General features: G+C 38.1%; 1 protein-coding gene across 1 annotated transcript in view; it reads left to right on the plus strand.

Moving 5' to 3' along the window:
• Nucleotides 1–18,166, plus strand: part of acsl3a (acyl-CoA synthetase long chain family member 3a) — a 68,402-nt gene that overhangs the window by 46,946 nt on the left and 3,290 nt on the right. Inside the window, exons 7-14 of the mRNA XM_079822665.1 lie at nucleotides 2,643–2,766; nucleotides 5,403–5,474; nucleotides 8,016–8,155; nucleotides 8,715–8,887; nucleotides 12,020–12,094; nucleotides 13,835–14,026; nucleotides 14,372–14,486; nucleotides 15,428–15,585. Coding sequence (XP_079678791.1) covers nucleotides 2,643–2,766; nucleotides 5,403–5,474; nucleotides 8,016–8,155; nucleotides 8,715–8,887; nucleotides 12,020–12,094; nucleotides 13,835–14,026; nucleotides 14,372–14,486; nucleotides 15,428–15,585 — 1,049 coding nt within the window. The remainder of the gene's footprint in view (nucleotides 1–2,642; nucleotides 2,767–5,402; nucleotides 5,475–8,015; nucleotides 8,156–8,714; nucleotides 8,888–12,019; nucleotides 12,095–13,834; nucleotides 14,027–14,371; nucleotides 14,487–15,427; nucleotides 15,586–18,166) is intronic.

An 18,166-nucleotide genomic window follows, 5' to 3' on the forward strand; every position in this document is an offset into this window, starting at 1 on the left:
GCCTTTACATGCACATGAACATTAATAACATCCCATTCTTAATCTGTAGGGTTTAATATGGAGTTGGCCCACCCTTTGCAGCTATAACAGCTTCATCTCTTCTGGGAAGGCTTTCCACAAGTTTTAGGAGTGTGTTTATGGAAATTTTTGACCATTCTTCTAGAAGTGCATTTGTGAGGTCAGGCACTGATGTTGGACGAGAAGGCCTGGCTCTCAGTCTCCGCTCTAATTCATCCCAAAGCTGTTCTGTCGGGTTGAGGTCAGGACTCTGTGCAGGCCAGTCAAGCTCCACACCAAACTCACTCATCCATGTCTTTGTGCACTGGTGTGCAGTCATGTTGTAACAGGAAGGGGCCATCCTCAAACGGGGCCGTTTCCACAAAGTTGGGAGCATGAAATTGTCCAAAATGTCTTGGTATGCTGAAGCGTTAAGAGTTCCTTTCACTGGAACTAAGGGGCCAAGCCCAACCCCTGAAAAACAACCCCCACAACATAATCCCCCCTCCACCAAACTTTACACTTGTCACAATGCAGTCAGGCAAGTACCGTTCTCCTGACAACTGCCAAACACCGACTCGTTCATCAGTTTGCCAGACAGAGAAGCGTGATTGGTCACTCCAGAGAACACGTCTCCTCTAGAGTCCAGTGGCGGCGTGCTTTACCCCACTGCATCCCACGCTTTGCATTGCACTTGGTGATGTAAGGCTCAGATGAGCTGCTCGGCCATGGGAACCCATTCCATGAAGCTCTCTACACTGTTCTTGAGCTAATCTGAAGGCCACACGAAGTTCTGCGCACTGTGACCTCAGCATGCGCTGACCCCGCTCTGTGAATTTACGTGGCCTACCACTTCATAGCTGAGTTGCTGTTGTTCCCGATTGCTTCCCCTTTGTTATAATATCACTAGCAGTTGACCGGGGAATATTTAGTAGTGAGGAAATTTCCAGAATGGACTTATTGCACAGGTGGCAACCGATCACGCTTGAGTTCTCTGAGCTCCTGAGAGCGCCCATTCTTTCACAGATGTTTGTAGAAGCGTCTGCATGCCTAGTGCTTGATTTTATACACCTGTGGCCATGGAAGTGACTGGAACACCTGAATTCACTGATTTGGACGGGTGTCCCAATACTTTTGGCAATATAGTCTATATCCATGCTAACATCCTGCGATCTGTCATGTCCTGGCATCAGCTGTGCACATGCAGCCATGTGCATTCACTAATGTGGTTTTGGATGTTGTTTGTTTATCAGTGTTTCCTAGAAAACCAGTCATCCCTTATAAAGGATAAAATAAACAGAGTGAGAAAGAGAAAAAACAGTGACAGTTATGGGTCTCTGGGGATTTCTGTGCCATGCACTGCATAATATATATGGCATGTATATGTTATTGTCCAATTCTACTTTGTGTTTGTCTTACAGTGTGTCTGTTTTTACACATCTTGTGAACTCGGCAAAACAAAAACAATGCATGAAAAACAGTTTTTGCACCAAACTAAAATAAAAGGATAAACTTTCTGGTAACACTTTCCAATAAGGTTTCATTCGTTAACATTAATGTATTAACTAACATGAAATGACAATGAGCAATACATTTGTTACAGTATTTATTTATCTTTAAGATCAGTACAGTCGTTCATTGTTAGTTCACAGTGCATTAAGTAATGTTAACAAATACAACTTTTGATTTTAATAATGCATGTAAATGTTGAAATGAACATTAACTAGGATTAATAAATGCTATAGAAGTATTGTTCGTTCTTAATTCATGTTAAAGCTGCTGTCAGTAATCTTTTTTTGTGTTCAAGATTTACAAAAAAATGATATAATGAGAGAGTACAACATGAATCCATTTTCCAAACCGTGTTTTTGTCTTACCCTGAATCATTATGGTGCACTTATAATAAGTGTTTATATTGGGACTATTTCAGGCCGGTCTGGTAGGAGCCGCTGTGGAGGAGCACAGTCCCTGCGTGACTCGCCATAGACATAAACAGAGAGAAGTAGCTCCGGCTGCAATGTTCTTCCGCAAGACACATGCAGTTCTGTTTATTAACCGCTAGAGCGCAAAAAGTTACGGACCACAGCTTTAACTAAATTGAACAAATTAAACCTTATTGTAAAGTGTTACCAAGTTTCCTATTGTTTGGAAAAAGACACATCTATGTAAAATAATGACCATTTGGGTATAAATGTTGTCCTGCTTATGTAAATTGCCCTACCGTTTCAAAAGCCATTACTCCAGTCTTCAATGTCACATGATCCTTCAGAAATCATTTTAATAGGCTGATTTGCTGCTCAAGAAACATTTATGATTATTATCAATGTTGAAAACTGCTTCATATTTTTGTGGAAACTGATGCATATTATTCGGGATTCTTTGATTTAGTAGAAAGTTATACTTTTATAAACTGAATAAGTATATAAGTGCATACTCGCTAATAAAAGATGAGCATTAGTGTAGATTTCATAGTTTTTATTGCCATTGGTAAAGTAAATCTTCAATGAAGTATACTAATACTCTACTACCACTCAAATGAGAGTTACTAGACATGTAGGTGCAACGTTACTTATAGTCAACAGAATGTGTTAAAGGGACCATCAAAATAAAGTGAAACCAAAAACATAAAGTTTTTGTTTTCGCAGTGAGGAAGACACGTACATTGGCTACCTTCCACTGGCTCATGTGTTGGAGTTGAGCGCTGAGATGGTGTGTTTTGCTCATGGCTGTAGAATCGGCTACTCTTCACCACAAACTCTCTCAGACCAGGTAATAACATTTTGTTCATATTGACGGTGTACTTTCTGGAAATTAAAACACAGGCCTATGATGACACAATGAGGCACTCATTAGTACATCAAAGTGCTGCTCCCTAAGTGGTCTCAACAGAGTGCTTTTGACTTTGTATTGCGTGAACTGGCCTCCTTGTCATTTCTGAATTATAACAAAAAACAAAACAATGGCTAAAAGCGGCTATGTGACGGGGTGTACAGCAAACAAGCTAAAAAAACACAGAAATAAGTTTTTTATAAGCTGTCGACCCAAAAAAACAAGCGTTTAAGGTGACAAAAGAGGATACAGGCAATAAGCCGTGAAGCTTCAGCAGGAAGAATGGGTCAATTTTGGGATCCTGACACTCAGTATATGCCTATGTGTGCAGTAAACATTTTGTCACTGTTAAGTCAAATATCCAAATGTTAGTTTTATAGATAATATTTTAAGTAACGATTTGACCAAAAATAAAAATCTTGATTAATTGAGCATTTTACCTCGATTACGATTAATTAACGATTTTTTTTTTTTTTTTGGTCCTCATAGTTCCCTGATAAGGTTTGTACTGTAAATATGTCTACTATTAAAAGTGGGATATTTTTTTCTAATGAAAGAGTGCATTTCTTTGTGATTTTTAAAATACTTGAAGGAAACGGTTCACTTTCAGCAGTTATTGTCTATGGGGCAGATTTCTGTTTGTTGTACATCAGATACAGATAAAGTGGCACATAGGCCTACATTACATTTATCTGAATGCATCAATGAGAGAGTGATTGTGTGTGTGAATTAGTCACACCGTCTCTATTCATTATGAAGCTGTGCTTTGTACACACTTCAAAGGTATTAAAATCTATGCTATAACGGTTGAGTCTCCAAGCTACTTTAGTGATTAATCAGAGGGACAGCGTTGACAATGAGTTTCTGTGCTGCTCTCTGCGTGCGATCTTCATGTGATGTGCGAGCTTCTGTCTGTGAGTGTTCGTGTGTCACAATATATCAGGCATCAGTTCAACATAATACACATGTGATGGACTAAAATCGCTTCAAAGTTCAAACTGGCAGGCCTTAAAACACATGCAAATGACAAAGCTTTGTGAGGACTCAAGTGAACGTGATCTGGCTTCAGGGCGCGCGTGTTGTCAGAGGCACGACACGGCTCGGCTCTCTGTCTCACAGAAAAAAGCTGAGCACTGAACGGAGAAGTTTTCCATAACGTTGTTCTTGAATAGTGCACAATCGCTTTAATGTTCAAACTGGCAAGCCTTTAAACTCATTTAATTGACAAACTTTATGAGGACGCGAGTGAAAGTGATCTGGCTTCGGGGCTTGCGCGCCCCGTCTCTGTGTGTATCAGCGTATATAAGAACAGCGATTAACTGACCTGTATAAACTGTGTAAAACATGCAATTACCATAGTAATTCTGGGCATCTATAAACAAAGATAACTGCTCCTGCATCTCTCCGTGTGCCTGCAAACCACACTTGATGTGACTGACGGGGTGGAGTCACGTGACTAAAACCGGAATAACCGACATGGGAAAATTACGTCAGTAATAACGGTTCTAAATTTCGGTTTCGATTCGTTTTCGATTAATCATCCAGCCCTATTATAGTTCTCGGTGTAATATAACATGCCGCGCTCTGTCTCAATTGCCTGTATCCACTTTTGTGTCATTAAACGCTTGTTTTTTTGGGGTCAACAGCTTATAAAAACGTCTGGGTTTTTGGTTCTGGGTTTTGGAGCTTGTTTGCTGAACACCTTGTCATATAGCAGCTTTTAGACATTGTTCTGTTTTTTGTTATAAGTCAGAAATGACAGACGCTTCACGCACGGTTTTCAGATTATGACGCTGCCGCTCTGTCTCTATGCTATTTTGAAAGGCTCCTAATTTTGTTCTGGAGTCTCCTACAATAGGTTCACATGCATCCAAGGTCAAAAAACACTTACATTTTCTCATTATATACTCCTCAGCATCAGCTCTTTTCTCAGTGTCTGAAACGGTTCAATCAATGATTTGGTCTATCTAAACCCCGCCTTTCCAAGAGCCTTCTCTGCCCTGATTGGTTAGATGGCCCAGTCTGTTATTTGTTTATGTAATTGGTTGACTGCTTACGGCGTGTGTCAGAAATGAAACGTTTATTGTCGACAACACAAACCAAACTCTTCTAGTCTCAGCTACAACTACAGTGTTTGAGGGCGGGTCAAAGTAGACATTGTTTGCGGCAACCAATGAAGACCATAGGCATTGTGCAAATCTGTTACAAACCTACATAGGTTCATGCAGGAAGACCGTAATTACTTGTTTCATGCAGTTCAGAATCGGTTCTTTCTTTTGGGAGAAAATGACTCAATTTATTGTGCATCTTTGAAACTTTGCAGATGTTTTACGTTCACAAACGGCTATATAACATTAAAGATAATATCCACATAATGCATATTAGGGCACTTTAATGTCAGATAATGTCACAGTAGAAAATGCTGGATCATGTAAAGTGTAAAAAAATAAAAAGTGCACGCTGTGGGAGTTTTCTTTTATTTAGCAAAAGGGTTGAGTCGAGATGAATTAAAACTTTGAGCATGCAGTATTTTACAGAGATGTTTCTCCTCTCTTCGTGTTGTTTTCACTTTATAGTCAACCAAGATCAAGAAGGGAAGCAAAGGAGACATCAGTGTCCTGCAGCCCACTCTAATGGCAGCAGTACCAGTAAGGCTGAATCTTTCACTGTTTCTCTCTCTGGGCTTTGGGGGTTTAATGTCAGCGAATGTGATCGTCCGGAATGATTCGCAGCTGTAAACAGAACGTGAGAAAGCCCGGTGTGGATATCCCTCTGACATACACAAACACACACACACACAAGTAGTGACTCACACACTGTAGATACACAATTAATAATGTTTAATTTCAAGATTTTCTTTGCCTGAGGACACTGTAAATGCACGCACACACGCACTCACTCACACACACTGTCTTGGTGTGGTTGGATGCGAGGGTCCCTGTGGACTGATAACGACACAGCACAGCAAACTTCCATAAACACAGCGGCTGACACGGCCCTCTCAGCAGTGGGAGAACATCCGAATCATAAGGGAGCATTGAAAAAATCTCCACCCTCCCATATCACAATGTGAAATGGAAAAAATGTCAGCAGTAATTCAATTAGCATCCATATATCCACTTCCCTTGATGGTACCAGATGGTGATTATTACCGTTGTACTAAATGATTTCCATATTCATCTACCATGAAATATGATACTTTAAGGTTTTTCAGATACGCTTTTGTTCTTCTCTCTATCTCTCTGTGAGAACAGTCTAGGGGTCCTTTTGTGATGTAATTTCCTGTTTTATGGCTTCTTCACAGAATGGCCTCAATGACTTTGATTTGGTGGACAAAAGTTATCAAAATGTTCAAAACATTAATAATTTAATACTAATATTAAATAATAATTTAGTATAAACACAATTTTGGCTACAAAATTCTTGACTATTTCATATTTTACACATTTATTAAAGGGTTAGTTCACCCCAAAATGAAAATAATGTAATTTATTCAGGGTTTTTCCTGGGTCAAAAATGGTCTTCGGTGGTGGCTGACAGACATGGTCATCCATACACACACACACACACACACACACACACGCACGCACAGTAAAAAAGTACCCTACCCACGTTATCTGCAAGCGCAATACTGACAATACATTTTAAATAAATTCAAAGAAAGTTTGTAACTTTTGCTTATCTTATTTTGATCCCACATGAAAAAATACTATTGTATATTATAGTAAATATACTACAGTAAATTAACAAAGTGTAATAAATACTACAATATACTACAATTTACTGTAGTACTTACTATAGTATGGTTCAAAAACACTATAGTATTTACTAGAGTAATTTTACTATAATATACTATAGTATGGGATACCTTGATGTTTGTTTTTGTTCATCATTTTTACACTATTTACTGATAATTGTTTTGGTATATAATCATATCAATATTAAAAAGTAGTATTAAAAAATGAACAAATAGCCTCATTTTCTGCCATATACAATTTCATAAAATGATCAGCTAACTAACAACATCTTTGTTCTGGGTTCACCTCACTCCAGTCTAAACTAAGTGAGGGTTTAGCGGCCGCCAAAAAATTTTCAATGTAGGAAAAACCCTATTTATTACTCACCCTCATGCCGTTCCACAAATAAAGATATTTTTGTTGAAATCCGAAGGCTCAGTGATGCCTGCATAACCAATGACATTTCCTCTCTCAAGATCCATTAATGTACTAAAAACATATTTAAATCAGTTCATGTGAGTACAGTGGTTCAATATTAATGTTATAAAGCAACGAGAATATTTTTGGTGCAACAAAAAAAAAAAAAAAACGACTTTTATAATGATGGCCGATTTCAAAACACTGCTTCATGAAGATTCGAACCGTTATGAATCAGTGTTGAATCATGATTCGGATCGTGTGTTAAACCGCCAAACTGCTGAAATCACGTGACTTTGGGGCTCTGAACCACTGGTTCGATACGCTCCGATGCTTCATGAAGCAGTGTTTTGAAATTGGCTTTATAATTATATACACACGGTATATAATTCTATATCCCAATTTTGGTCAGAAAATTTGACTTTTATATTGTATATTTATTTAATATATTAGTCTGTATGTACACACACTCATCAAGGCTGCATTTCTTTGATCAGAAATACAGTAAAAACAGCAATATTGTGAAATATTACAATTTAAAATGGTTTTCTATTTTAATATACTTTAAAATGTAATTTATTCCTGAAATCAAAGCTGAATTTTCAGCATCTTTACTCAGTTTTCAGAGTCACATGATCCTCCAGAAATCATTCTAATATGAGGATTTATTATTAATGTTGGAAACATAATATTAAGTTGCTGCTTTAAAAAAAAAAAGAGAACCTGTGATATGTTTTTCAGGATTATTTGAATAAAAAGCTGAAAAAAGAACAGCATTTTTTTTTAAATAGAAATATTTTGTAACAATATACAAAAGTTTGGGTTCAGTCATTTAAAATTAAAAAAAAGAAATTAATACTTTTATTCAGCAAGGATGTGTTAAATTGATGGTGATAAATGTGTTGTTTGGATTTTAAGCCACAAAAATACAATATAATATTTCTGGAAATATATAAAATATAATTTGAATTCAATGTCATCAGTTATGTCTGCGACTTTTATGCGCACATATATTTTCTCTGTCTGTGCGTGTAGGAGATAATGGATCGGATATACAAGAATGTGATGCTAAAGGTGGAGGAAATGAGCGCTCTTCAGAGGACTCTGTTTCTACTGGCCTACAACTATAAGATGGAGCAGCTTGCGATGGGATACAGCACCCCACTGTGTGACAAGTACATCAAACGCTCACACACACACTCACATACACACTTAATACACACACATCCCTAGTGATGAAGAACATTCTTGACAAGCTGCTCATGATTCAGAGTAGTAAAACCACAGTAAAGCTTGTGTTTTGAAACTTATAAATCTATAATGACAAACATGTAACTTGTATATTTTAATCAGTCATAATCAACATTATTTAGCTAAATAGTTATTTCACTATACTTGAAATACAGTGTCAAATTTTTTAATCGGTTCATTGAAATATCCCAAAAAACAATCTGCCACAATCAATTAGTCTTCTCAATGCTACTTGAAAAAAAGAGGACATTCTGGGATGGTGCATTTGATTATTATTGAATTGACATTGAATAGCATTGCTAATTTTATTAACTCCCCAAAACTGGTTCTCACAGTCACCAACATCCCTCTCACTCTCTCTCTCTCACACACACACACACACACACACACACACACACACACACACGCAGAAACTCAGCACATCTTACACGCATGTCCTTAATATACTGTACCAACAAAGCCAACTCTTTCTTCTCTCTCCAGGCTGGTCTTCCGGAAGGTTCGGGCGTTGTTAGGTGGACGTTTACGGGTGTTATTGTCAGGCGGGGCACCTCTCTCTGCGGCGACCCAGCGGTTCATGAACATCTGCTTCTGCTGCCCTGTGGGTCAGGGCTACGGCCTCACAGAGACCTGCGGCGCCGGGACCATCAGCCAGCGTGAGATTCACACCGTTATAGGGCACTATTTGAGGGGACAGCCATTTGTAGTGGTGTCCGAAACCATAGTGGAGTGTACGAGTTAGTCGATTTACACTCAACGGCTGCCTGACTTCTCTCACTTGTTTTCATTCACTCCTTCAAGTGAACTGTATTAGTGGTCTAACGTAGGGAATAGTGATTGAGGGTTTAGGGGGCGATTTCGGATTCACCCTAAAAGTGCATGAACGCAAAACTGAAACAACTGAATGTAACACAGGAATAAGTTACATTTTAAAATACACTATATTGCCAAATGTTTTGGGACGCCTGTCTTTACATGCACATGAACTTTAATGACATCCCATTCTTAATCCGTATGGTTTAATATGGATTTGGCCCACCCTTTGCAGCTATAACAGCTTCACCTCTTCTGGGAAGGCTTTCCGCAAGGTCTAGGAGTGTGTTTATGGGAATTTGACCATTCTTCTAGAAGCGCATTTGTGAGGTCAGGCACTGATGTTGGACGAGAAGGCCTGGCTCTCAGTCTCCGCTCTAATTCATCCCAAAGGTGATCTATTGGGCAGGGGCGTCGCACCCGTGGGGGATGTGAGTGTTTTAACACCCACACTTTTCCCGGTGAGAGGGTTCAACACCCACACTTTTTCCGGTGAGAGGGTTCAACACCCACACTTTTTCTGCAGTTTTCCCGCAGTTTTGCACAAACGCTTTAGGGATGCCACAATTCTCATTATAATAGTAAACCGTTCGGTATGGCATTCACGGTTCAATAAGCGCTTGAACTGCGCTGTTTTTGTTGTTTTGTTTTTGCAGTGTGCCTGTGAGTCTACGCACTGATATGAGCAAATATCCAATCACTATACACAGTGCTAGACACGCTTGCAATGCTTGTGTCAGAGAGTTATACTCACGGAACTATAGTTATTCACAATCACGAAAGTTCATTATTTGCATGCGTTTTAAAGCCTTGCCGGTTATTCGCGTGCTTATGCACCGTTTTAACGCGCAGAGCGCGCACTAAAAGCCTGTCAAACACTTGATTACTGGACTAAGTAGTCTTACTGCGCTAATACTGTCAAATACACACAAGGTTAACATAAACACATTCGGTTATGTGTAAAGTGAAAGTAAATTTGCATGTGTCATATATTAGATGCACGTCTTAAATTGACAGGAGCGCAGCCCTTAAAGGGACAGTTAGCCTCTAAAATTATGTAATTATTTACTCATCTAATGTTGTTCCAAACCTGTATTAATTTCTTCTGTTGAACACAGACGGTTGATGGTAGCCATTGACTTTCATATTATTTCCTACTATGGTGACTTTAATGTTAATAAAACTACAAAAGACATAGAAAAGCACTCTCTGTTCTTGACTGAAAAACATTAATACAGTAGCTTTAATAAGAATCAATGTATATTTTATAGTGAAGTTTATGTAGTGTTTTATTTTTACATCTATTCATTAAATTTCATACTTCAATGCTGCTGTACAGCTCTGAGCTGCCAGTGTAAATCTTTATATATTTATTTTATATTATACTATACACTAGGAATGTGTACAAGGTTTTTTTAAGTAAAGTTTTAAGTTTAAGTAAGGTTTTTCAAGTCTTTTAAGCATTTTTTTCTCCTTAACCTCTTTCTGTTCCCGTCGCCTAAGAATAGAATAGCAAAAAACTGATGTGACTAGCCATCAGAACCGAACCGAACACTGTGGTTAAAAAAAAACAGAGGTATGTATATATATATATATATATATATATAAGACAAGAGATATATATATATATATATAAATCTTGTATGTTATACCTTTTGTACCCTTCTGTCATTGTATTCATCGTTTTTATTGTTAACAAACAAACCGCTTCCATCCCCCACACTTTTGAAAAGCTTGCTACGCCTCTGCTATTGGGTCAGGACTCTGTGCAGGCCAGTCAAGTTCCTCCACACCAAACTCGCACATCCATGTCTTTATGGGCCTTGCTTTGTGCACTGGTGCGCAGTCATGTTGGGACAGGAAGGGGTCATCCCCAAACTGTTCCCACAAAGTTGGGAGCATGAAATTGTCCAAAATGTCTTGGTATGCTGAAGCATTAAGAGTTCCTTTCACTGGATCTAAATGGAAACCCATTCCATGAAGCTCTCTACACTGTTCTTGAGCTAATCTGAAGACCACATGAAGTTTGGAGCTCTGTAGATATTGACTCTGTAGAAAGTTGGCTACTTCTGCGCACTGTGTTTACGCGGCCTACCACTTCGTGGCTGAGTTGCTGTTGTTTACAGTTGCTTCCACTTTATAATACCACTAATAGTTGACTGGAATATTTAGTTGAGGAAATAATGTGGAAGTGAATACCTTTGGCAATGTAGTGTATATTCAAATATTTTCAATATTACTGTTTTTTTACTATATTTTTGATCAAATAAATTCAGCAAATTTAAACGGTATGTAAATATAACTAGTGTTAAAAGCACACAGTCATGGATATTACAACACTTCAAGGAGTCATATGATGGAAAATAGACTCTCATACACTGTTGCTATAAAGCTCATGTTTTTACAACGCAAGCAATATGAGCAAAACTACATCGCCCCATTCTAAACAATAAAACTAGGTGAAAATGATCACATAAACTAAATTACTTTTTGGTGCAAAAAAAGAAAAGAAAATGCATGACTGACATTATAAGTGGACCTGAGAGTCCAAACAAATCATACGACCGCTTTAATATGTAAACAGATTCTACATACTCAACATAACTGTAAATATACTAAATAACTCAAAATAATTGTGTATTAGTGGGAAAATTCTATTAAGAAAAATCCAGCCAAATTAAACTAGGTCAGCAACTCAATGTCCTGTTCCTCAATAGACACAAAAAAAACATTAACATGAACATTTGTGGAGGACAGTTGCCTTGTGACATGATTGAGGTTTGTGTTCTCAGAGGAATCTGTGGTGGAACAGTCAACGCAGCTGGTGACTCCTGAAATATGAGATTTTCTTTTAATCGAAGAAACACATTTAGTCATCAATGTTTTTTCTGCAATGGAAATAATTACATAACTGTGCCCTTACAGCCAAAGCACAGATTGTTTTATGTGATCTTAATGTCTATGTGTGTGTGTAGTTTGGGATTACAGTACAGGACGAGTTGGCGCACCATTGGTTTGCTGTGAAATTCAGCTGAAGGATTGGATAGAGGGTGAGTACACACACACACACACACACACACATTTATCTGCTCTTATAAAAACACTGTCACAGACGTTTACCTATTCATCAGGCGATACATGAGAAGGAAGAACAAAAGAGAAGGAAGTGGAAAAAAAGTACATATGGTCATTTGCGACCTTGTAAGGAAGACACTTCGAGCGGCTATTTCTGGACAGATCAGCTCAACTTTGTTCTGTAAATGATACACCGTAACTAAACGTTTCTATTTGAAAACGCATTTAATTACTAAGAACAGTCCACATTCATTATAAAGAAAAATGCTGGCCAAAATGTTATATAATGGCAGCATTATTAAAGCCACAAGAACCACATATCACATGGATAATACTTTTATGCTTTAACACTAAGGTTTCACAAAACATTAGATAACTGTATCTAGGCAGTCTTCACTGGCTTGCAGTAACACTTTACTGGAGATTACTGTGTTACCCGTTTCCATGATAACCAAGCGACTTCTCTGATTGGTGGAGCTGGATTGGCCAAAGTTTGTCAGAGTAGCATGTTCAAATCTTTGAAAGACATTCAGTTTGTTTGAGGCACTTGGTAGCAAGATGTACCACGTGATGTAAAAGAAACCGTGATTCATCAGACCAGGCCTCCTTCTTCCATTGCTCGTGGTCCAGTTCTGATGCTCTCGTGCCACTGTTGGTGCTTTCGGCGGGGTCAGGGGTCAGCATGGGCACCCTGATTGGTCTGCGGCTTTGCCGCCCCATACACAACAAACTGTGTATTCTGACACCTTTTTTTTTTCTGGACGCCTTGGCCGCCCATGACCCTGTCTCCGGTTCTCCACTGTTCCTTCCTTGGAGCACTTTTGATAGAGACTGACCACTGCAGACCGGGAACAGCCCACAAGAGCTGCAGTTTTGGAGATGCTCTGACCCAGTCGTCTAGCCATCACAATTTGGCCCTTGACAAACTCGCTCAAATCCTTACGCTTGCCCATTTTTCCTGCTTCTAACACATCAACTTTGAGGACAAAATGTTCACTTGCTGCCTAATATATCCCACACACTTGCAGGTGCTGTGATGATGAAGAGATAATCAGTGTTATTCACTTCACCTGTAAGGGGTCATAATGTCATGCCTGATCGGTGTTTGTCTTGGTTTGTCTTAAAGTATATTTAAAACACCACAATGTGCAAATTCATAAATCAACACCATTGCTGAGTATTTTCTCCTTGCAGTGAAAAAAGACCAGGTTTGAAATCACCGGTATTTCTTACGTCACAAACTATGTTGTAACCAATCACGTCAACGTGCCATGGGCTTTAGCATATCATTAATAATTAGTCTGTTGATATGAAAAATCGAGTACATTTAGCACTATAGCGGGTGAATTATGTTTATGATGTTATGATGAACTATACGCCTTTCTCCATTATACGTCGTTCTGACCGAGATGGCGAACAGGGTTACTTTATTTGTCAGTCAGAAGGTTTCTTCCTGTCTAAGTGGGCTGTTCTTGGCCAGAATAAGCTGCAATGTGGACGAAAACTTAAGTCGATTTATCAAAATGTTTGGCTACACAAGACTAAAACAACACTGACTTTTGGCTTAACAACCTCTGAACTCAGGGCCGGGCTGTCTTCAGTTTCAGTTTCACTGGAGATTTTGAAAGATACTTGTATTTCTGGAATTCTACTGTTGCGCTTTATACAGTTTAGTCTTCCCCATCCCTCTTTTTTGTCATCATGTATGTATCCAGGTGGCTATCGCAGCACAGACCGGCCCTGTCCGCGAGGGGAGATTCTGGTCGGTGGGCCAAACGTAACAATGGGTTACTACAAGAACAAAAACAAGAACAGTGAAGACTTCTTCGTGGATAAGAAAGGCCAGCGGTGGTTCTGCACTGGAGACATTGGAGAGTTTCATGGAGACGGCTGCCTGAAGATTATCGGTAAGAGTGTGCGACGAAGAGAGATTATCCAGAACATCATAAAGATTGTTTTGGCTGGAGTGAGCGAATGGAACTCCCCTCTGCTTTGCGATAAAACGATTTAGTCTTGTTCTTCCTGTAAATGACACATCTCACTGTCAACATATTCCCATAAAGGCAGAGATAAGCACTCAAAGAAAGCAGGATACACTCCAAAAGGGAGAGAAGGGAGAACTTCCTGTATTACAAACTCGCATTCACATCAGATGAAATCTGCTTAATATTTGCGTGTGTGTGTGTGTGTGTGTGTGTGTGTGTGTGTGTGTGTGTGTGTGTGTGTGTGTGTGTGTGTGTGTGTGTGTTCAGACCGTAAGAAAGACCTGGTGAAGCTTCAAGCAGGAGAATATGTGTCTCTGGGAAAAGTGGAGGCCGTCCTGAAAAACTGCCCACTTGTCGACAACATCTGTGCCTATGCCAACAGGTGCCAACACAAAGCACAACCTGTACCGTACTTAGTTACCTAGTTCTTGTACAGTTGCATGACTTTAACCATCACCAATATTTCAATATGAATTCTGTAACATAATTTCTAAATAATGTCAGTAATCATGTCAGTCATCTTTATTGATAAAGCACTTTATACAATACAGAGCAGCTTCATGGAGATGAACAGGGAAATAATAAATTATGCAAATCAAATTATTATCAAATACAAGAAAGATTCAAATTCTGATAAACACTTTATTTTTTAAGGAATAATCACAATTTTTCTTCCATGTTTTAATTAGTAAAGCTCTGTTTGTGCAGCACTTCGTTTGACAAAAAAAATTATATGATTAAAAGAATGAATGTTTTACGCATTCGTTTGATTGCCAGACAAATTTTAAAACACAACACAGAATAAAAAAAAACATTTCATAGAAGTGAAAAAAAAAAAAAAAAGTATATTGTTTTATTTTATTAATTCAATTAATTAGACATGCTAGACATTTTGTTAAACTATTAAAACGGAATCCAGAAAACTTGAAAGAGAAAAAAGTTTGGTAAAAATAAAACATATGCAACATGCTTTTTGATTCCAAAAATGTAATTTAACCATTTAAAATGGAGTACAAAAAAATTTAAACAACAATTTGGAATCCCAAAAAATGTAAATTAAATTTTGGTTTAGTAAGTTATAATGTTGCAAATTTCGACAATTATTAAATTCAGTTATGCAACTGTTAAATAGACCCACTGTACCTGAAAAACTTAAAAGCACACTTCAGTCATTTTTATCTTTCTTATATTGTATTTGTCCTATTGTTGTTGTTGTTGTTGTTAATAAATATTAAATTAAAAAAACGATAGTTTTCGTGAAATAAAATTACCTGTATCATGAAATCATATCGCCCGCCCCTAACTCCACTTCCTGTTTTCCAGTGACGAGTCTTACGTGATTGGTTTTGTGGTGCCCAATCAGAAGCAGCTCCTGGCGCTGGCTCAGAGGAAGCGTGTCAGAGGTTTGTGGGAGGAGCTGTGTAACAGCCCTGTCATCGAGGAGGAGGTGCTTAAAGTCATCACAGAAGCGGCACTGACAGGTGAATGCGTCACAGGCACACTATCAGACTACTCATACTATTTCTGCAGTTTGTAGTTCCACTGAGGCCTTGTCCACACTAATACATTTTCATTTGAAAATGTATCTTTTTCTCTCCGTTTTGGCTTTCCGTCTACATTGAGACAAAGTTGAGCGAGTGGGTCGCAGAGCTGGTGTGAGTGGAGGCGGGGCTAATTTGCATATTCACGAATCCGCAAATACTAAAATGAAGCAAGGGTGTAACGTAGACTAACCATGTTCTAACCACCCAATAATGTTTACTGAAGTCCTTTCAGAAATATGTTTTTACATAATCCTGTCAAATAAACACAATGTAGAAACCTTTCTTTTCTAGTATGATTTTGACTTTGATAAGAGCTTTGTAACTTTTAAACAAGTATTCAAATGAGTTCAAGGTATGCTAGCATGTCAGATGGAGCATGACCTGCGTAAACCCCCATGATGGAACAGCCTGCATTCATGCAACGATAATAAAATTATGCGTTTACTTTTACTTTTGATACTTAAGTACTTTTAAAAGCAAGTACTTCTGTACTTTTACTTAAGTAAAAATCTAACTTTACAACTTTCACTTGTAACGGAGTAATATTTAACCAATAGTACTTTTACTTTTACTCAAGTAATGGAGTTGTGTACTTTGTCCACCTCTGGTCAAAAGCATGGTCGTATGCTACATTATTTCTCAACTGTTATTTTAATATATTTTCTGTTTACAAATTAAGACAAAATCTTGTTTAATTAAATAATAAAATGAATACAGATACGATGGATGACTGCTGACAGTCAACACTGAACATCTTCCCCCAAAAATGTCTAACAGAAAGGCCGCCCGCCCTCTCTTTTGCATTAAAAAGACAGCAATTGTTCTGCAGTCACTCTTGTGCACGTAACTAAAAAGTTAATTAAATTGAGTTCTAATGTTGTTTCTCTGAAATCGGTCTCGACTACAACACTGTTGAAGACAAGACGTGCTGCTGCGTTCTGAATCATTTGAAGCGATTTGATGGCACACGATGGAAGCTGAACCGATAGATAGATAGATAGATAGATAGATAGATAGATAGATAGATAGATAGATAGATAGATAGATAGATAGATAGATAGATAGATAGATAGATAGATAGATAGATAGATAGATAGATAGATAGATAGATAGATAGATAGATAGATAGATATCAGATGTTTCAGTGTGAATGAGAAACTTTTGGAAAGCGCTAGTGTGGACTGAGAGTGTTTTGAAATGTAAACGCTGTTTTCAAATGTTTTCGGATTAATGTAGACGTAGCCTAAGAATGCACCAATAATCATTTAAACTTAAAATGTTACCTGTATCCCTATAGATCATGGATTCCCAAACAGGGGTTTGTCAGGTCCTGAAAAGTTATATCAATGTTATATCAAATGTAAAGTTAAAATAAATAAACAAGGCTGCATGATAATCGCGATAAGTTCAGCGTCTCGCAGTAAATGCAGCGAACTCCATCTCTGCTGGGAGTTTAACCTTCATTTGGGAACGCAATGTGCGCTGATTATTTTATTTACACGTTTGCATAATTTCCAATATTTTTGTAAATGGATGTTTACAGAATTTCAGCCGTATAAAAGCTCAAGGATTTGAACATTTAAACATTTTGAAAGTGAAGAATTGAAGACATAAATATTCGTATTGTAAGTTGTAGTGTTAATACAATTATTATAATTATCAAAATATTTTTTACATTACAATTGTAATTTACAACATTAATATATTCCTGTCTTCGTTTTTATAGCTAGAGTAACATATCCACATCGAATATGGACTGAGACACTATCACAAATGAAAAGAGGTTTGAGTCGACTTTAAAGTCAAAATAAAACACGCAAGTAAATAGATTAAATATTAGAGCCCGACCGATATATCGGCGGGCCGATATTAGGCTTTTTCCAAACTATCGGTATCGGCATTTATGATGGCCGATAAATGAATATTTAAAAAAAATTTTTAAACCGGACGAAACACCGCTCAAACACATTGAGTGTTGGCGTTTCAAACACATTGAGTGTTGGCGTTTCAAACACATTGAGTGTTGGCGTTTCAAACACATTGAGTGTTGGCGTTTCAAACACATTGAGTGTTGGCGTTTCAAACACATTGAGTGTTGGCGTTTCAAACACATTGAGTGTTGGCGTTTCAAACACATTGAGTGTTGGCGTTTCAAACACATTGAGTGTTGGCGTTTCAAACACATTGAGTGTTGGCGTTTCAAACACATTGAGTGTTGGCGTTTCATAGTTTGTCCACCAGAGGGCACTCTACAACGTGCCGGGTTGGCAACACACCAGCTGATCCAGCGGAGTCATGCTGAGTGCTGCATTCACAACGGTGATCATCCGTGAAGTGCATGTAAGTTGGCAAGAGACATACATTGCTTGAATAACAATTAAAAGAACATCCCATCAGTTCTCTGAACTCAAATAACATGACAAAATTTGTAACTGCCAAAATGTTTAACTGCCAAGTCCAGTTTTGCTGTTACATGTAAGCCAAGAGAACTGGTAATTACGTGAGGTTGTTACAGCTG

The sequence above is a fragment of the Gobio gobio genome (assembly GCF_949357685.1).
Source record: "Gobio gobio genome assembly, chromosome: 8".
Lineage (NCBI taxonomy): Eukaryota > Metazoa > Chordata > Actinopteri > Cypriniformes > Gobionidae > Gobio > Gobio gobio.